Source organism: Triticum aestivum, chromosome 6B, assembly GCF_018294505.1.
Source record: "Triticum aestivum cultivar Chinese Spring chromosome 6B, IWGSC CS RefSeq v2.1, whole genome shotgun sequence".
In the NCBI taxonomy this organism is placed as follows: domain Eukaryota; kingdom Viridiplantae; phylum Streptophyta; class Magnoliopsida; order Poales; family Poaceae; genus Triticum; species Triticum aestivum.
Window position 1 is genome coordinate 264,274,343 of NC_057810.1, and position 21,373 is coordinate 264,295,715.

The window sequence follows — 21,373 nt, forward strand, 5'->3', positions numbered from 1 at the left end:
AAAAATCCCAATTATTCTTTGAACCCTAGGGCACCTCTCTGAGCAGAAATATTTCATCACTCTTTGGAATATTTTGGCTACAGAAAATAATTTCATTTCTGGACAGAAATGGTAGTTTCTACAGCAACTACCATTTTACTAGCTCCATTGTAGCTGGTTTTTCTTGTGCCTATTTACCTTAGTAAGTGTTGGCTAGCCTCCAAAGCCCAGCCCTCAACTCCCAGTGGTTTGACCACAGTAAACCTCCAAAGTTACTGTCCAGAAACTTACTTGGAGTACAAATCCATTTCTACTGCACCTGGAACCAAGCCCAACCGTGGTAACACTCCGAACTACCAAGGACTACACGCCAGACATCAAGTTAGCGCTTAGGGTGGCTCGATGTCATAGTTCACGTGGTGACCGCGTTCGTCCGGGCGTGCTGGCATGCAAAACACGCGCTCTGAGTGCCTCCTAGCGCTCTGTTCGCGCATGCTCACTGCCCAGCCTACCCGAGCGTGCCAAACTGCGCCACCATCCCCGTCTCCACTCCCTTAACTCCTCCCTGGCACTCGCCGATGCTGGAGCTCGCTGCAACGGGCACGGGCACGGTCCGGCCAACGACACAGTGCGTGGCGCACTGTGCTCGTCGTCTTCCCCCTCGCCCCTGTGCTCGTCTGCGCCCGCCAATAGTTCTCGCGTGATCTCGGTCCTCTTCCTCCTCTCTCACTGGCGTCGTTCGTCGCCGCGCGCCGTGGACAGGTGTCCTCCGACGGAGCCCGAACCCCCCTCACTGCTCTCCTATAAATGCCGCCACCCCCAGCCTCCTCGAGCACCCACAGCCACTCCCACATTCACCACAAGCTAGTAGAAGCCGCAGCCTGGCCGGGCAGGCCGCGTGCTGCCGTCCCCGAGCCCGAGCTCGCCGGCGATCCCCTCCGGATCGTCCCCGCAGCTCCAACCCCTCCCAGGCCAGGGCGACCCTGCCAGGGCCTCCGCCACTCTTCGGTGAAGCCGTTCCGCCCTGTTGGAGCCCCTAGAGCTGCCCCTAGCCATCGTCGTCTTCGTCTCCGGCGACCACTGCCCTCTGCCTCTGCTGGAGAGGTCGTTTCCAACGCCGTCCAACCACCTCTAGCCACGCTACGGGTACGGGCAGGTGCACCGTCTTCTTCTCCTTCAATTCCTCCCTCTCGTTTGGCCCCAAGAGCCCTCGCCGTTGGCGTGCGCTCCGGTGAAGCTCCGCCACTCTCTGTTTCCCTCTCCCCCTCCTTCTCACCTGACTAGTGGGGCCCGCTAGTCAGCCACTCTGTACGCGTGTGAAGAGGTATCCCTGGGCTTTTACGCCTTCGACGTCACCCCCCAGTCTATTTTATTTTTAATTCAAATTCATTTAAATCCAGAGAACTTCAAACAGCCATAACTTTTCATCTATAAGTCCAAATGCATTGATTCTTTTTGCATTGTGTTCTTTGTCCAAAAATCTATCAGCACCCAAAAGGTGGAATTTTTCCTTGCTGTCTAGATTTTCTGGTAATTTTCAGAAGGTTTCTTGATGTTTTCTTTTTGTGGTTTTATTTATTTTCAGAAGAGCAGGCTTGTCTTGAGGATCACCAGGAGGCTTGTGAACCTCATCTGCACTAAGGCAAGCCACAACAACATTTTCATAGTGCCACTTCAATATTAGTGATTTTCCTACTTGGACTTAGGATTATTCATGCATTTAAATTATCATTATGATAATTATATTCTGTTAGATGCTTGTCATGTTAAATATGCTTGATTTACAGAAAGTTTGAAGTGAATCTTGTTGATAAGCTAACAAGAATTTAGTTATGAGTAATGATAAAATGATATGGTCATGGAGATTAATAATCAGTTTAACTATTATTCTTGCATGATGAAAAATGATGAGATTGCTAGAAATGATTCTGGTTTAAGTGAGGTTGGATCTTAACCAGAGAAATATCATGAGTTGATGATGGCTCCGTGGGAGCGTAGTTGACTTAGTTACTTTCATCGATATGTGGTGCATATGTTGGTGATGCATGTCATGGCACTATGACACCGGTTACTTTCACTTTAAGTTGAACCTAATAAATAACTCAACTTGAATATGTTGTTGACCGGGTCATGGTGCCGCTGAAACGAGTTTTTCCCAGTGCAACCACATTTGCTCGTATGGGACGGCCTTAATGTGTTTCATTGTCGCGCCTCTGGTCGGTGCCTCCATCTAGGGAAGGTTATGGGCGTGTTGTACCCTAGCCCGGTAAGCAGACATAACCTTGTGAGCCCGTTGTTAAGTTAAGTTTTGGTACCGGGTCCCAGAGTGGATCGTGGCCACGACGGTGGTCGAGGTGTCTTGAGGTAGACACGGGGCCACCCATGACTAGCCCGATGGGGATTGAGTCGGAGTGGCCGGGAGAGTATCATGACAAGGAAGTGGTTTCGTCGGAATGTCGTTGGTCTACCCAAATGGGAGTGCGAGGCCATGGGTTCCGTAGTGTGGGTCCAATGCGCTACCTCTATAGAGTGTATTAATCTATCGATAGCCGAGTCCACGGTTACGGACACGCTTGAAAGTAGGGTACACCATGGGTCAACACTTAATAAATTTGCACACTAAGTTTGCACTGAGGTGATGGCAGTAAGGCCATCGTGTTGAGTTGGACCAGGTGTGGTCGGGTTGTGATCGCCGTAAGGATCACGGGCTATTTATTGGTCGGGTTGTGATCGCCGTGAGGATCACGGGCCATGTATTGGTCGGGTTGTGATCGCCGTAAGGATCACGGGCCATGTATTGGTCTGGTTGTGATCACCGTAAGGATCACGAGTTTGTCTCTGAGATCATCACGTTTGTGGGATGGAAATGATCACGTCCGGTAAGCCAGTCCAAGGGACGAGTAACACTTGAGCATAGTCACAGCATGTTGGATATGTTGTTGCATTGTTAATAAATGGTTAAATATCATGATATTGTTTGTCATTATGTTTATGCTTGTTGTGAGCTTGCAAGTACATTCAATGTACTGACCTGGCGTGTCATGCCAGATTTCAGGAAAGTCTCGTTGGAAAGGAGTGATGTCCGAGTCTAGATCGTGTCCACATCGGTGTCCCTATGCTATGGAGTTCCACTATGACGTTGTTCCGCTGCCGCGTAGTTGTCATGATTGAGGCCCCCTTTATGTTCACTGAATAATTTACATATTGTTCAGATGCACCATGTGTGCTGCTTTGCCTCGCTAACTGTTGTAATATAAACTCTGATCCGCTAGCATCAATAAAGCGGTTGCTTTTCTGTACCAAGTTGTTGTGTGTTGCCAGAAGACAAGGTCTCTGGGCTGGCAATGCATAATGAACCGGTTGCTCTGAGCCGGGGTGCCACAACTAGTCGGGGTGAAGATACTCCGAACAAGCCCCTCAAAGGATTATGTTCCATAGTAACAAGTGACAGTAAATTTCAACACATTATATAAATTTTTCCTTACCAAGTTCCACTTACCAAAGGCGCTTCATTCCCTGGCAACGGCACCAGAAAAGAGTCTTGATGACCCACAAGTGTAGGGGATCTATCGTAGTCCTTTTGATAAGTATGAGTGTCGAACCCAACGAGGAGCAGAAGGAAATGACAAGCGGTTTTCAATAAGGTATTCTCCGCAAGCACTGAAATTATTGGTAACAGATAGTTTTGTGATAAGGTAATCCGTAACGGGTAACAAGTAACAAAAGTAAATAAAGTGCAGCAAGGTGGCCCAATCCTTTTTGCAGCAAAGGACAAGCCTGGACAAATTCTTATATGAAGGAAAACGCTCCCGAGGACACATGGGAATTATCGTCAAGCTAGTTTTCATCACGCTCATATGATTCACATTCGTTACTTTGATAATCTGATATGTGGGTGGACCGGTGCTTGGGTGCTGCCCTTCCTTGGACAAGCATCCCACTTATGATTAACCCCTATTGCAAGCATCCGCAACTACAAAAGAAGTATTAAGGTAGACCTAACCATAGCATGAAACATATGGATCCAAATCAGCCCCTTACGAAGCAACTCATAAACTAGGGTTTAAGCTTCTGTCACTCTAGCAACCCATCATCTACTTATTACTTCCCATTGCCTTCCTCTAGGCCCAAACAATGGTGAAGTGTCATGTAGTCGACGTTCACATAACACCACTAGAGGAAAGACAACATACATCTCATCAAAATATCGAACGAATACCAAATTCACATGACTACTTATAGCAAGACTTCACCCATGTCCTCAGGAACAAACATAACTACTCACAAATCCTATTCATTTTCATAATCAGATGGGTATTAATATGCATTAAGGATCTGAACATATGATCTTCCACCAAATAAACCAACTAGCATCAACTACAAGGAGTAATCAACACTACTAGCAACCCACAGGTACCAATCTGAGGTTTTGAGACAAAGATCGCATACAAGAGATGAAATAGGGTTTGAGAGGAGCTGGTGCTGGTGAATATGTTGATGGAGATTGACCCCCTCCCGCTAATAGGATCGATGGTGATGACGATGGTGATGATTTCCCCCTCCAGGAGGGATGTTTCCCCAGCAGAACAGCTCCGCCGGAGCCCTAGATTGGTTCCGCCAAGGTTCCGCCTCGTGGCGGTGATGTTTCGTCCCAAAAGCTTGCTTATGATTTTTTCCAGGGTAAAAGACTTCATATAGCAGAAGATGGGCACCAGAGGCCTGCCAGGGGGCCCATGAGGCAGGGGGCGCGCTCAGGGGGGTAGGGCGCGCCCAGGGGGATAGGGCGCACCCCCCACCCTCGTGGACGGTGGGTGGCCCCCCTCTGGTATTTTCTTTTCTCAATATTTTTATTAATTCCAAAAATAACTTCCGTGGAGTTTCAGGACTTTTGGAGTTGTGCAGAATAGGTCTCTAATATTTGCTCCTTTTCCAGCCCAGAATTCCAGCTGCCGGCATTCTCCCTCTTCGTGTAAACCTTGTAAAATAAGAGAGAATAGACATAAGTATTGTGACATAACGTGTAATAACAGCCCATAATGCAATAAATATCTATATAAAAGCATGATACAAAATGGACGTATCAACCAGCAAGAACTAGAACTAGATCAACTAGAGGAGGCTGCAAAACTTGTGTTGACATAGGGTGGAAATCCTCTAGTATATATAGGCTAGAGGGAAGGGATAGGGCAGCCACCAAAGGGGAAAGAGCCCCCTTGGTGCGCCATCCTTGGGGAGGAGTCCCACTCCCTCCCCAAGTAGGACCCCCCCCAAGGAAAGGGGGGGGTGCCACTTCCATATTGGCCTAAGTGGCCCATATTTCCTTCCACCTCTTGGCCTTTTAAATCCCATTGATATTTTAATGAAATATAAAATGTTCTAAATAATTTTAGACCATTATATATATAATTTAACATCCCTAGAAATATTTTCCACCTATATATAATTAATCATTAATACCCGGTATTACCCGATGTTCACCGAAACCCTTCCGCTGACCCCAAAATGCTTCCGGAACCTTTGGGAACTATTCCAGATATTAATGAAACAGTTCCACAAATATATTCTCAACACTCCCGTCCTACCAACACTCAGCAGATCGTGATTACCTTAAGCTTGTGACCCCGTAGGTTCGGTAAATCATAGACATGAACGAAACCCCTTCGTTCAATGACCGATAGCGGGACCGTGGACATCCATATCGGTCCCTATGATTACACGAATGATATTCGAGTGAACCTTTGGTTATCATGTGATGTTCCCTTTGCTTCACAATACTTTACAAAATCCGGTGTGCACCGGTATCCTCCAGAGTCATCACCATCCTCACTATACTGTTGCTCCCATTACCGGTTTTGTTCTTCTTTCTCGTTGATGTGTTCCGGCATCCCTGTGATGTAGTCACATGTGTCTAGCCAGACGATGATGGATGCCCTCACATTGAGAGGGCCCTAAGAATATCTATCCATCTTCGAAGGAGAAAATCCCACTCTCAAGTTGTCCGGTCACTTGTCAAACTTTTCGGTGAGCCTGAAAGTTGTTGTTATGATCACCTTGTTACAGATGATGTTTGAGCAACCCCAAAGCCCATTGTCCAGTAGGAAGTGCGATACACTCTCATGGTCTGAGGAACTAAAACACATGCTAACACTCCGTGTTATAACAGATGATTTTAGACGATGTATTCACATAGTATAACCGACAAGTATTGGGTCGATTTAGTATGATCGTCCTTCTAACATCATACCCTCAATGTTGTTGTAGGACTATCGTTACACTTAACGATATCCTAAGATCCGGAAAACATGATCACCAACAACACTTGAGCTAGTCTTAGAGGCGAGACCGGGAACCTATTGTTTATTGTGTATTATTCCACACGTGCATATGAGTTTTCCACTGAATCGCATATTCCATGATCATAGTAGTTATAGCATATAAACTCTTAACTATGAATAATGGAAATATAATAATACGATATCATTGCCTCTAGGGCATATTTCCAAAAATAATGCCTTGCGCCAAAATGTCACGGCCATCCAATATAACCCTCTATATTTGAGACGGATGCAGTCCAAGCACCGCCTCCAGCAAAGAGCGTCCCAGGAAATAAACTGATTTAAGTATCCAGGCGCCGAGTGATGAATCTTCAATCGTAGTCCACCAAGCTTGTGTCACAAAGAGTGCTAGGTTGAAGTTATCCAAATCACGGAATTCCAAACCGCCCAAATGCTTTGGTTTGGTCATGATATCCCAAGCTACCCAACTGAGCTTTCTCCTTTCTTGCTTGCCGCCCCACCAGAATTGATGTGATATTCTCGCATAATCATCTCAGTAATCTGGAACATGACATAGAGTAAACTTGTATAGCCAGTGCTACAGACTTGATCAAAACCTCTTTACCTACCGATGGCAAAAGCTTCTCCATCCATCCTTTTATCTTTTCCCATACACGATCCCTCAAATATCTAGATGTTCCGTTCTTCGAGTGGCCAACATCAGTAGGCATACCAAGATAACAATCACTCAATGATTCATTTTGGACTTGCAGGTTATTCTTGACAATTTCTCTCGTTGGACCCCGGGCATCCCTTGTTGAAGAAAATAGATGAGTTTTCGTTATTAATCCTCTATCCAGATGCATTACAATATGTATCCTGTAGGTTTGACACCTCAACTAATCCCTTCCCACTTGCCTTGAATAGCAACAGGCTATCATCTGCAAACAGAAGGTGGTTAAAAGTAGGAGTCGTTGGGGCCACCTGGATACTTGCCAAAGATGACTGAGAACTGGCCTTAAGGAGGCACGAAAGACCCTCAGCTGCAATCAAGAATAAGTAGGGGGGGATTGGGGTTCATTTGGTTGCATCTCCCATAAAGACTATTGCTCGCTCACCTGGCTAACTCAACACAACATTGCCAGCCTCGCCTTGGCTACGTGTTTGGTTAACGCAGTTAGTTGCGCCACATTCAGAGAACCCCATGTAGGTTTTCTCATGCCATATGATTTTTCCCGTCGGAGGCGAGTCAAATTGGTTCTCCTCACGGAGCAAAGTTTTTCTAGCCTAGCATGGCTAGCTGGCCTCGAAAAGCTAGATTAGATTTATGGAATCAAATGCCTAACCTTGCTTAGCAAGCCTAAAATAGTTTTTGTCAAGGAACCAAACGCACCCCGGGCCTCCCTCCCGGATACCTATTGTAGGTTTAAAAGATTCAAACTTCTCTCCATTAAACAAGACAAGAAAAGGCACTTCCGAGACCATACCCATAACTATGTTAATCCACTGCCCAGCGAATCCAAGTTTGTTCATAATGCCACTTAAGTAGGCCCACTCCAATCTGTCGCATGCTTTCATCATGTCCAGCTTCAAGGCAAAGTAGCTATTTGCTTTTGATCTTGATTGCTACATGAAGTGCAGACACTCATAGACATAAATTATATTATCTGTGATCAATCTTCCAAGTTGACTATTCCTCAAATATTATTTCAGGCAATATAGACTTCAATCTGTTAGCTACCACATTTTAGATATAAAACATTGCAAAGACTGATAGGCCCAAACTTAAGATAACACAATGGGGTTTGTTACCTTTGGAATGAGAACCAAAACAACGTCTGCCCTAGCTATTTAGAAGTGCGAGCGACGCGGTATTTATGGCCCGCCGAGAGGGACGCGGTAGTATTTGTGGCCCGACACTAAAACACGCATGGCACGCCGAAATCACTAATCGAGAAGTACTCCTTCCAAAGGTCATTCCACCCTCCTCATGTTCGATAAGTGGCGCACTGCATGTGTGCCACTTGTCACAACTTGTGAGTTTTTCCCTTTTTTTTCTCGATCCGTTTATTTCAAAACATCTTACCTCTTAATCCGCACGTCCAAATCTTGAACTATTTTCATCGTTGGATTCCTCACATCGAGGTCTTCAAAACTATATCCCATGTTGATAGATTTTGACAAAAACAATTAAAAAAACGGACAGAAAAAACCGGGGCGAAAAAACCGCGCCTCTCACGAAAAAAAGAAAATGCATTTTTTTCCGTTTCCGAAAGGCACAACCGTGAATGTGCTTCTCCCGGAAGGAAAAAGAAAGAAAACACGTTTTTGAGAGGCATGACTGTGCCTCTCGTGGAAGGAGAAAAGACGTGTTTTTTTTTTGTTTTCAAGAGGCACATCCATTCCTCTTGTGGAAGCAAAACCGTGCCTCTTGCGAAAGCAAAACCGTGTCTCTCGCGAAAGCAAAAAAGAAAAAAGAAAACACGTTTTTTCCGTTTCTAATAGGCACGACCGTGCCTCTTGCGAAAAAACACACACGTCTTTTTCCCATTTCCGAGAGGCACGGCTGTGCCTCTCGTGAAAGCAAAATCGTGCCTTTCGCGAAAGCAAAACCGTGCCTCTCACGAAAGCAAAAAGAAAACACACGTTCTTTTGCGCGAAATTTCTTTTTTTGATTTTTTTATCGAAAAGCTAAGAAAGACTGGTGAAAAATTAAAAAGCCAAAAAAAGACTGAAAACCATCTAAAAACCGTAAACATGCGGGAAAATAAAAAAAATATGAAAAAAACGCCCAGAGCACGACATATGGCGGACGTGCTCTCAGCCCGCCTCAACCCTTGGAGAGGCTGCGGACAAGCGCTTCTCAGTTAGTTGCTCCCCGCTACAGCTCGCATTAAGTGACGTATAGGGGCGCCCCTCGCGCTAAAATGAACCAGAAGCAAACCCTAAACGGCGCCTTAAGCGCCCGTTTATGGGTTATTCGCAAACATCACACACCACCCCTCTTTTTTTTCCCTCAAAAAAAAAGCACACACCACCCCTCTGCTATACTTTCGATCCAGATGGGCCGGCTCGTCTACGTTTTTTCCTGCCTTCATCAAAAGAGAAAATGTAATTCGGGGAGAGCGTGAACCGAACCTGCAACCTCCAACCTGGGCCGAGCTTTAACAGGGTCAGGTGTTTGCTGGGCCATAAACCAAGAGATGGGCAGTTTCGCACCGCATCGTCCCACGGCCACGATCCAACCGGACGGCGGAGATTTCCCAGCGCTTCTGGGATCTGGGTCGCGAACTACTCCGTCAGATCCGACACCTTCTCTCCTCGCCTCTCCTCGTCTCGACGCGCGCGAGAGAGACAGGGGAAGAAAGCCCAAAACCCTAGTCTTTGTCGCCGGCGGCGAGATGGCCGTCAACGAGGAAACGTCCGTCTACGTCGGCGGCCTGCCCTACGATGCCGACGAGGATATGCTCCGCAGCTACTTTGGGCCCTGCGGCACCATCGTCTCCGTCAAGGTCTCCCACCCCCACCTCCTTTTTGCTTCCGTACCCCCGCTTCTCCTTGTTGCTTCCTTGTACTTTCGGTGGGAAAAAGCGGCTTGGTTGTTAGGGTTTTGTTTCTTTGCTGCCGCTTTGACCTTTTGGTATGTTTCTTGGATTATTACGTGCAAATGACAGTGCATGGAGCGGCCGGGTAAACTCAATTCTTTTTTTTTTTGCGGGTGGGGTAAACTCAATTCTGGAAGAGCTGCACTTCTGGATAAAGACTTGCCTCACTAAAGATGATCTGGGAAGATTGGGGGTAGCAGATCTAGTGTCGTGTCACTCGTTTGTTGCGTAGTTCAGTGTCAAGATGGACCACGTATCTGGTCTTAGTTCTTACTGCTTGAAAAACGTTCTTATATTATCAGACGGAGGGAGTATATCCTAGAAGGGGGTTCGCTTGGATTTGTTTTGGATGTCTGCATTCTTCCATTTCAGGTTTTTGATTTAATGCCTAGAAGATTGGAAGTAGAAAAAATTGCAAGTGTGTCTCAGATGTCAAGGCATGAATTTGAGGACATTATGATCTAGGTTGCAAGTAAACTGTTCTTGTCGGAGTGAAAAAAGTATGACTGTAGATGTGTAATCATTACAGGGCCAAAATCATGAACAAAACTTTGGAAACTTCAACTGTGAGCTTGCTTATGTAAATCTCGTCTTAAATAATTGTGTATAAAGTAACAAAAAACAAGAAGAATAGGAACTAGTAGAAGAGGCCGGTTTTTTGGATTTGATTTGGTGGTCATGGTTCTGGCACATTCATGGATCATTATTTTCCACGTTCTCCTATCCAAACCCAAATCTTTGGGTACATTCCGTTCTTTAATTCCTTCAAGTCTCTCAAGATGATCTGGGAAGATGGAGGCAGCAGATCTAGTGTCGTGTCACTTCTTTGTTGCTTTGTTCGGTGTCAAGATGGATCACATTTCAGGCCATAGTTTCGTATTTTGAGGTATTCATATCCCAGAAGGGTGTTCTATTGAATTTGTTTTGGATGTCTGCATTCTTCCATTTCAGATATTTGATTTAATGCCTAGAATAGAAAAAAAAATAAGTCTGTCTCATGCATCGGCATGAATTTGAGGACATTATGATCTAGGTTGCAAGTATACTGTTATTGTTTGAGTGGAAGATGTATGGCTGTATAGAGGTGTAAACATGGCCAAAATCAAGAAAATAACTAATTTGAAAACTTTAATTGTGAACTTGCTGATGTAAATCCCATCATAATTAAATGTGTGTAAGCAACGAAACGCAACAAAACAGGAACTAGAAAAAGAGGCCTGCTTTTCGGTTTTGACTTGGAGATCACTATTTTCCATGCTCTCCTATCCAAACCAAAATCTTTGGGTACATTTGTTCCTTAGTTTCTTTAAGTCTCTTCTTATGACCGAGTCCCGACTCTCATTTATAGTTGACACAAGTTAAAATTGATCTATGCACCTGAGCCTCTGGAGGCCTCCTTTGGACATGTCAAAATCATATCACGACGTGTTAGATCAGCTTTTGTTTAGTTATCGTCATTTTCATTTGATCATTCCTTGTATGATAACAGATTCACCTTAGCATATGCATCTCTGCTGCACTCATCTGCTGGATTGTCGTTTACTAGGCCAAAATTCTGCCCTAGACAAGTTGCAGGCCATGATTGGCTATGTTTTTTTGTTTGTTTGCTATGAACGATTGTAGTTAAGTGCTATGATTTTCCTTGATGTGGTTCCTTGTGATATGACCAATGGGAGGTTGAGATTGTACGTGCAATTAGATACCATCCTTTCCTGATCAATTTGTGCATTGCAGGTGATAAATGATCAGAGAATCAGGGGCAAGTGTTATGGGTTTGTTACTTACACTCAACATAGGGCTGCTCAGCGTGCTATCTTGGAGATGGATGGCAAGGTATAGTTCTATATGGAACTTTAGCAGCTATTTCTTTTCTCTTGTATTGAATTTTATTATTTGGAACAGCAAATAGGTAATCGTGCTGTGAGAGTAAATGAAGTGCGTACAAGAGGCAACACCCGTGATTTTGGGCGTGATGGCTTCCGACGAGATCCTGTAAGAGATGGAAGGGATGTATACTGGGACCGAAGGGATAGGGAGAGGAGTTATGATCGCCACCGGGATAGAGATCCGTACCATGACAGGGATAGTGATAGACCTCGTGACCATGATAGAGACAGATATGATGAACGTGGGGTATTTGATCATGAAATGGACTATTCCATGGATCGAGATCATGAAGGAGATGAGAGGCGTGCTAGAGACCTTTATCGAGGAGACCATGATCGTCCAGTGGAGACGCGTATGGATTCCGATAACGACAGAGACAAGGAAAATTCAAAAGGCTATGATAGTGAAAGAGATAAAGAAGACAAGGAACAGCCACCAAGGAAAAGGTTCAGGTACTACTTTGTCATAGTTATTAAGTTATAGATTGTCTTGCTGATACTGTACCTCATTCATGGTGAATGGTTGAATTGCATTAATTTGCCAAAAATGCATGCTGCTAGTCCAACCACTAGTAGAATATGACAACCAGCTGTTGCATATCTGATCTTTCATTGTTGATTTGTACTTCTGCTCATGCTAGATTGCAAATTGGTTTAATACTTAACTAATAGCATTGGAGGTACAAGTTCAAGTAACTTCGTAATAGAATGACCAAGAATGCCACTGAACAAATCAACGTAATGGACTTGACTATGCTGACGAGGTTTTACAAATGTATTTATATTGGTATTTTAATCATTAAAACCAAGCTATCTACTTCACTAAGATTTAATAATGGATCTGAATCTGTGGTACTGAATAGATTATTGGCAAAATATTTGACATGCTTTTTTACTTTCTCAGTGACTAGTGTGAAATTCAGAAATGGCACATATGAGTTTCAACATTGATAATATGACTTTATTTGTTTGTTTCTACTTCTTCAAAACCATAATCTTTAGCTTGAGCTTTTACCTAGTCATCAGGTAGCAGAGAAGTCTTTCCCAGGATGTAGTGTTCACTTTCCTATCTTTTCTTGCAGCCGTCCAAAGGGTCGTGAGAGCAGAGATATATCAAGTTCCAGTGATGAGCTTCAGAATGATGTAAATGCATTTGTCCTTGTTCTATGTTATTTTGAATGGTTCTTTGTCCAAAATCTTTTGTGATTCTTGCAACTTCTGTCGACTGCTTCTTGTTTTGGTAAATCTGCAACATCTCTGTTTTGTGCATTTGTATCAGGCAAAACATCAGCTGGACAAGGCCATTCAGATGCATGAGGACCTTGAAAACGAGGTAATCTATTTTCCTAAAGAGCTCTGCACTATATTACTCGATTTGGACGGTGAAGCTACTTTAGACCATTTCAATAGTCAGTGTAAGCTAATGTGAATTTATTTCTTCATATAATCGATTTGACACAACACTTGAGTAGATTAGCAGCCAACAAAAATATAACCTTTGAATATGCTAGTCCTTGCAAAGAGTAATGTGAATGCCTGCCAACCAAAAGACATGAAGTACAGGGTCATGGCATATATTATTGTCAGCCGATGCCTAGTAGGAAGCGCATGCTCAATCCACTGAAAAAACAAAAAAAACATGGAATTGGGAGGATTCTAGATGGGCAACAAAAGATTGACAAAACATGAGTTTGCAACAACAACAAAAAGTAAAAAATGTATATTCATGTGTACGAAACTTGCATACAAATGTGATAAAAAAACTAATAGAGTGATATGAGACCGGAGTTTTGCATTGCCTGTTGTGTGCAACACTACCCCATTGACATCAGCTGGATCAAGTCGAAACGCGTAAGATGAAACATATGTAAACAATTCTTGAACGAAGAGTGACCAATCTCATTTTGCTGCTGCCTGCCCATACATCAACTGAAAGGCCATTGCATCATCATGATCATCCACTTTGTTGTTGATATGTATCCATGGTGTAGTGGTAATGCCTGATGATGCCTGTGTTACAGTATATGTGGATTGCACTAGCCCTTTCCATGCGTTGGCTAGTGCATGAAGCTTAACATGCTATCGGAGCCAAGGTCTTGAGTTCAAGTCCTGGCTTTCGCAATTTATCTAAAAAATTGCTGCTGCCCCCCTTTGTGTCCACGTATAGGCCTCTTGAGTCATGCGTGAGTTTCGCGCGCCGTCGCTCTCTTCCGGTTACACGTGTTGACTTGTCTTCCCCGTCACACGTGAGAGGGGGTGTTACAGTATATGTGATTGCACTAGCCCTTTCCATCAGTTCGAACTTTTGGTTGCGTTGGCTAGTGCATGAAGCTTAACAGCCTGCCTATAATCCATGTCCTAATTTCTACCCGCGCTGTCGGTAAGAAGAGATTAATGTATATATATTGAAATTATTATCACGTATGTTAGTTGCTTACTCATGTCTGCCTTTACACCTTTTATTATTATTTGTTCGTTGTAGAAATATAGCAGTCACACTGATGCCGTATGGGAGGACAGATGACTCAACTTTACTAGTCCTGAATTTTCATGTTATGAAAGAGGAATGTTAATACTCTGGTTTTGCAGGTTTCTCAGATTAGAGATAAAGTTACAAGCAAAGATCACCACATTGCAGATTTGCAAAAGAAATCTCAGGTTAATTTTTACCTAATATTAGAGTATTTTATTTTAATTTACTCTCCTTGGTTCTTATTTGAATTAGCCTGCGTCAAGTTGTGATGAAAAGCTCTAAAAACAATTCTTAAAAAAATGCAGAAACTAGAGGATGAATTGGCTGCTGCGCGGAAAGTTTCTTCAGAGCGACAATTGACTGTCACAAAGGTATTTGTTTCTTGTCTTCACTGGTTAGCTGCTGCTTTAATGAAGAGAAGCAAGTCAAGCAAGTGATATTAACACGCATGTTATTTTTATGTGCAGCTGTACAAAAGTTTTCTTCAACTTCAAGACTACAATGACAGGGCCAAGACCGCAGAAGAGGATCTCAAGGTTATTTCCCCAACACATTCACCATTCTTTACGGCAAAATTGCCCGTGGAAACGCCATTGTCCTAGTTGTTACATGCACATGATGTATTGACTTGCTCGCCGTATCGCAGGCTCTGGTTGATTCTGCGATGGCTGAGGTGGACATGGCTGAAGACGCTACAACCAAAGACGGTTCAGGGTATGAGAACGGCATGGCCTGAATTTCCGTGAGAAGTGATTTCATTTTTGGCTTTTGCGCTGATCTCCGAGAATTACGACTTACTACCATGTACTAGAACCGTAACCAGTAAGTAGCTCATGCAAGTGAAGTCTAGGAAACCATGTTCCTTCGCACATTGATTAGTGCCGTACTGACCTTTTTGTCTGGCTTGCCCGTTTGTAATGTAAGCTGCCCGTAGTATATCAACCAACCAACGCAATTCCATTATTTAAGCTCTCGTCATTGGCCGGCCATAACTTCTCATGGATGCTCTGGATTTGCTGCGATCGCGATGTATTGGTAATTTCCTTATTTGACTGTCTGTTGCGAGGCACTTGTCCGAGTACATGCGGACCAGTAGTATAGCAAAAAGGGCAGCTTGTGCATGGTTTGGGAAATGGTCCGAGTACGCAGCGTTTTCCTACATTTATGCAAGACCCGTGACCTCATGGTCATAAGGCAACGACTGTACTGCTGCGCCATGGCTCCCCTTCACCAGTAGTATAGTAGTCAGTTACCTTCACCAGTAGTATAGTAGTCAGTTAGAAAAAAATGTGCTAGTCTCTCTTCTGTCATTGTTCTTTAGTTAACTGTATTTCAACCATTGGATCGGCATCGGCCGGCTACAGAGAAGACGCGAAGTAGTACGACAGCTCCTTAAGTTGATCAAGGGCAGTTGTCTAATCTTCATGTAGCGTCTGAGATTCAACTGCGCAGCTGGCTCCTTAACTGTAATCGAGCATGTCTCGTTGTCATTCTTACTTTTACATTCAGTAACTTTCCCCCCTTTATATAGCTATAGAGGAGTCCCTCGTAATCGGGTTGTAACGTGTTTGAGATCAAACTATCCTCTTTGCATTAGATGAAGTGCTATATATAGCACTGGAACAGGCATATTACAAGGGGGCGTCGGTTCCGTCCGAACCGACGCAAGGATTGCAGAAAGCAACCGTCATTACAAGCGGGGATTAATCTCTTAATTACTATGTTAATTAATCTTAACAGTAAACCCTAGCCGCCACTGGAGTGGTTCGCGACACTTTCCTCTTTCAACAAGAACCCTAGCTCGATTCGGGGCTAGTTTCTTCTGAATTCTCTGTGTGAGATGTTTTGAAGTTGCAAGAGCTTGAAAAACGTTAGCTAGGAGTAACTCACAGTTTAGAGGGTCAGATCTGTCCACTAAGAGTGGTCACGTAAAAGTCCTCGACCATATCTATCCTCATTTATCTGCATCCGCGACCACCCCCTCCCCTCATATCCAAACCCGCAAAAGTGTGCAATCCCATGCAATGTAGACAACACGACGTAGCTATTTTAACACATATGATAGCATCGTAGCTAAATATGGTAGCATCAAACATAGCAAGTTCCTTACAAGTTCACAAAAGATTAGATAGTTCGATAAATTAGCTATGATCTACAACAAATACGATTAGAAAGGTGTCAGAGCACCACTTCCTCATCGGACCCATCCCCTTTGTGTCTTCAGAGCAATGGTAGTAGTCCTCGACGTATGCGTAAGCCGTCGGAGGGGCGTCGTCATTGATGGTGGTGCTGCCGTCATACGAGGAGTATGACAAGGAGGAGAGCCTGGCCAGACGCTGAGAGGTGTGGGCCTGCTCCTTCGTGAACTGCCCGGACTCCTCGAGCCTGAGCCGCAATGTCTTGGCATTTTCACGGAGGCGACGACGGGCGTCCATCTCTGCTGTGGTCAATGACTGGCAGATGATGCCACAAAGGAGCTCCTCCTCTGAGTCGTAAGGCAGGGCAACCGACACGCTACACGACCCACAGTCGAACCGGCTAGATACAGGCTACGCCATCTGCCTCGCGCGACGGGCTGCCTGTGCCTCTGACTTGGGGAGCCGCGACCACGGGCTAGGCGGGGTTGGATCCATCGGGCGACCGGGGAATGCGCAGAGGATGAAGAGGAGGAGCTACCCCTACCCACCCACGGCCGGTCGATGGCAACCCGGATTGCGTGCTCCTCGTTTGACTCTGCCGTGAAGGTGTCTCAGTCGACTTGGTCATTTTCAAACGAGGAGCTGTTGCCGGATCTGGCCGTGCTCCGGCAAGGGGGGGAGGGGGGGGGGGGAGCGGACGGGGAGTGGAGGAGGAAGGTGGGGAAAGTGGAAGTGGTTAGGGTTTGGTCTTGGTGGGATTTTTTCGGGGTCAAGGTGGGGTAGAGTGGGTCAGATCGTACATGGCCGTCGTGCCCGGACCATCCCAATCGTATATGAGGGGAGGGAGGGGGTCTGGTTGTAGATGCTCTTAGTAATGCACACTCGTGTGGCTTTTGAAGCATCATACCTGATATGTTAATTGACGCGTGAGCTCCATTGACCGGTTCTTGTCTTTCTTGTACTTGAGTAGGTGTAGTTGCATGACCTTTAGGTGTAGCCGTGGTAGAAATGTCCTCATTAATGATGGAGTGTTGGAGCGAAAGACATAGCAGAAGGAAATGATGATACTTTTACCATGCAAAGAAAATACCATGCATGTGTATCTACAATTCGCCTTTACTTTGAGTTTCGTGCTATATTTTATTTTTTTTGATAAAACTAATCTTGTTTCCGGGTACACAATGTTTTGTTAGTTTAAAGTGTACCAACAAAAACAAATGCATTTGTTTGAGACTGAACTATCTTTTTGCTTTTTGTATTTTATCCATTATCTTTTTTTTTTGCGGGTGTATTTTATCCATTATCTATTCTCTCACCACCTAATTTAAAGCAGCCTAGATCAATTTCACAAACGTGAAGTTGCTTACCACACATACCGTGTGGTTGTTTGAGACTGAACTTACTGGTACACAACGAAATGTTAGAAAGCATCGGTCCTCTTATGTTCTGTCTTCTATGGTTTACAATTTGCCAAACCTAGAAAACGTGAGCACGGATCTCAAACACAACACTGGTCGGTGGATCAATGCATGGAGTATATTTTATCCCATGCAATTGCAATGTCATTTCTCTCCCCGCCAAGACATAAATCATTTCTGGGCGGAAGTAAGTAAACGAGGATGATAGTAGTACGAGTAGTACAAGTCTGGCGGGCGGGAGAGAGAAGGTCCTTTTGCTTTTCTCGTGAAGCAAAATGACCATCGAGGTCCACTGCAACCAGTACCCATATAGTATATCTGTGTACCATTCTCCGAAGAATCACACCAGCAGCAGCACTACAGTCCAATTATCGAGCCGGCGGGCTACCCATCCTTGACTAGACCGGAGGTGCCGTGACTTGATCTACCTTGGCGTACCATGCATACGTACAACAAATGGTGCCGATCCGTCTGCCGCCCTGATTGTCCCGTTCGTGGCGTCGAGAAGCGCAGGCCCTTGTTGACCGGTCGCTCGTGAACTGTTGACGCGGAGCGGTGCACCGAGGGGGACGGCAGTGGAGACGTGACCTGTTAGACTCCTCGAACGTACTCCCTCCGTTCGGAATTACTCGTCCAAGAAATGAATGTATCTAGATGTATTTTAGTTGTAGATACATCCATTTTTGTGGCAAGTAATTCCAAACGGAGGGAGCACGTACGCACTACTTACTTCCTAGCGACGGAACCAGGGTGCATGACGGCACGTGGTGTGAGTGAGCCGGTCCGTCGCGGCGACGACGAGCCGCTGACCAATGGAGCAGTATGCAACTCCAAATGCATCTGTAAGACGTGCATTTGCGACTTTCTCAAACACTATATATGCTGCATTCTATACAGGTATATGTATTTTTTTTTTCAAATTTACTGAGACACACAAAAAAAAAAATACTCACCCCTCAATGTCCCGCCACAAATGCATGTTTTTTTTTAATTGAAGGTGTTTCCCGTCTCAACTTTTTATTAAAAGATCCAAGGCCAAGTATCGCACATCAAAAAACATTTCACAGCTCTCGGTCACGACATAGAGTAGCTACGACAGATTATTACAAACATGAAGGAATTTATAGTCTCGGGCTAAGATAGATAGACCCACAGGCGGAGCTCCCGGTAGGGCGAGGTTGGGCGCTCGCCCTACCTTGATTTTTGGCGTTTCTGTTTTGTGTATACCTATATATAACGTGATCGATCGCTAAAAAATAGAACGGCTTAAAAATCAGCGTCAAACGTTTTGTCGGGCCGTGATTACCCAACCAACTGGGCCGTAGCAAGTAGCAGGCCCCGACGCCTCGCTCGATCCACTCTAACGATCGTCCCCACGCCAGCTCCAGGATCCAGAGTCGAGCGACTCCGCTTCTAGTCGACACACAAACCCTAGCAGGAAAAGGGGCGAGCTCGCACGTTCGCGGCGGCCAACCAAGCGCGCGCGTGAGGCCAACGGCCAGAAGGAGCGCGCATGCAGACGTGGTCGTGTACTCATGTTTCCGGCGACCAGCAGCACACTGTGCGCGTGAGGCCGGTGGCCAGTAGGAGACCATGAACGGGAAGGGAATATGGCTAGCAAAGATACTGAACATAGGTAATGCGGTTTTGAATTTTAGTGTCATTTGTTAGATAATGGTTTGATAATCTACATATAATGATTGGTGGCATTTTTTGTGACGAATTGCATATTTGAAAATAAAATTTTCTGGTAGTTGTTAGCCACATCAAAAATACACTCTCCGTTCATAAATGTATAAGATATTTGGATTTTTAAACATAGACTACATACGTACTGTAATGACATTAAATATATCTACATACATTCAATTCAAGAAAAAGCTACTAGAACATCTTATATATGTGAATGGATGGAGTATGCTTAAGAGTTCGCCCCACCTTAAAAATAATCTGTCCTCCGCCACTGGATAGACCAGTGCCAGGCTATCCTAAGCAGCACCCTACAGCGATGACCAGGCAGCCGGAGACACTGAAGAAGCCGCGTAGCTTGGGCACCGACGCAGAGCACCTCCCAAAGTCAAACCAGCGCGGCTACCGAAGCCAGGGTGAATTTCATACTTCGCCACCTTCGACCCTGTAAGACAAAATTATAGCGAAAACGCCATAAGCCCCACAAGGTAGCAACAGTAAAGATGGTAACAACTTCATATATTTCCTTTCCTTTTAGAAAGGAACTAGGTCATCAAAAGAACAGGGAATTGAGATATTAGGAATATCAGCAATCACATTCCAAATATTTTTTTTTTGCAACAATGCAAACGGAAGATAGATGATGCCTATGTTTAGCCAAGTTGTCTCAAGTGGACTCTTGTTATTAATAACGAGCCGCAAGAAAGCATGTATATTAGAAGGAACCTCAATCTTCCAAATAGCATCTTCCAGTTTAGAAGAGGAACCCAATATTGGGATCTAACTGAGTAGGAACCAGAAGGTTCAAGCAACCAAATGTGAGCATCACTACCGGAGTTACAATGTTTACCAAATTAAGCAAATCAAACAACTGACCCATGAGCACTTCATCAACACATCTCCTAAAGGATAACTTAAGAGAAGTACCATCCCACACCGGGCAACATAAGCATTTTATTGATAATAAATCGCAAATAGATCCCAAAATTGGGTTTTCAGATAAACATCAACAAGCCAAATGTCATGCCAAAAGGAGATACTTTGCCCATCAACAATCTTCCACTTGTAAAATCTTTTTTGCAGAAGCGAAAGCCCATGAGTCACTTTTTCAAAAAGGAGACCCCTGTCTAGGCTTGGCCGACAAAATGTTAGGTTTGTCAGTAACATACTTATATTCCAGAAGTTTTTTTCCAATCACTAGCCCTACCATCAAACAATCTCTTACTCCAAAAGGCTAACATTGCCAAATAAAAATCTCTAAGATTAGAGACACCCATACCCCCATTTTTTTCTTGTAGATTAAACCCCAACTAGCAAGATGGTACTCATAATCATTGCCCAATTTGCCCCAGAAGAAATGGGACATTTGGGAAGTGATGGCATCAATGGCCCACTTAGGAAACTTCATGATAGACATCAGGTAAGTAGGAATACTAGCAATGCACATGGTGAGGAGAATAAGTTTACCCTATAGGAAAGATTCCTGCCCAACCAACCGAAGTTGTTTTCAATAATTATGTCAATAGTAGGTTGTATGTCTTTCCTCTAAGTTTTCTAAAATGCAGAGGCACACCCCAGTATTTAAAAGGGAAGGAGCTAAAAAATACACGCCTGGTGTCCGCTTCCTCCTCCCCTCCCCTCCCGGTCGCTCCCGCGAGCGACGCAGAGGGGAAACCCTAGCCGCCGGCCGCAGGCCCCCCTCCTCCTCGACTCCTCCCTCGCCGCCGCCGGCTCGCGCTGACGGGCGAAGCCCGGTCAGCCTCGGCGGCGGCGGGGCCTTCCTTCCCCTGCTCGCTAGGGCCGACGCGGGTCGGGGTCAGCGGGCGGCGGCGTTGCGCTGGCCGAGGGCGTGATGACGCGGCGGCGGGCGGCGGTGGCGGGGCCGGTGCCTGGCGGCGGCGAGATGGGCT

General features: G+C 45.0%; 1 protein-coding gene across 2 annotated transcripts; it reads left to right on the forward strand.

Moving 5' to 3' along the window:
• The first annotated feature begins 9,468 nt into the window (after positions 1 to 9,468).
• Positions 9,469 to 15,207, forward strand: LOC123136884 (U1 small nuclear ribonucleoprotein 70 kDa). 2 transcript variants are annotated; one of them, XM_044556387.1, is made up of 9 exons: positions 9,469 to 9,766; positions 11,594 to 11,692; positions 11,762 to 12,192; positions 12,828 to 12,888; positions 13,025 to 13,078; positions 14,335 to 14,403; positions 14,524 to 14,589; positions 14,686 to 14,754; positions 14,865 to 15,207. In XM_044556387.1, exons 1-9 carry the CDS (start codon positions 9,656 to 9,658, stop codon positions 14,952 to 14,954), a joined length of 1,050 nt encoding a protein of 349 aa, XP_044412322.1. In that variant the 5' UTR covers positions 9,469 to 9,655; the 3' UTR covers positions 14,955 to 15,207. The 2 variants fall into 2 exon arrangements, with proteins under 2 accessions (XP_044412322.1, XP_044412321.1); XM_044556386.1 differs by having other exon boundaries at positions 9,470 to 9,766; positions 11,762 to 12,198.
• Positions 15,208 to 21,373: the final 6,166 nt, after the last annotated feature.

Coding starts and splice junctions, on each gene's coding strand:
- LOC123136884 (XM_044556386.1), top strand. CDS start 9,656: ATGGCCGTCAACGAGGAAACGTCCGTCTACGTCGGCGGCCTGCCCTAC. Junction 12,199..12,827: donor CCACCAAGGAAAAGGTTCAG/GTACTACTTTGT, acceptor CTTTTCTTGCAG/CCGTCCAAAGGGTCGTGAGA. Junction 12,889..13,024: donor GTGATGAGCTTCAGAATGAT/GTAAATGCATTT, acceptor CATTTGTATCAG/GCAAAACATCAGCTGGACAA.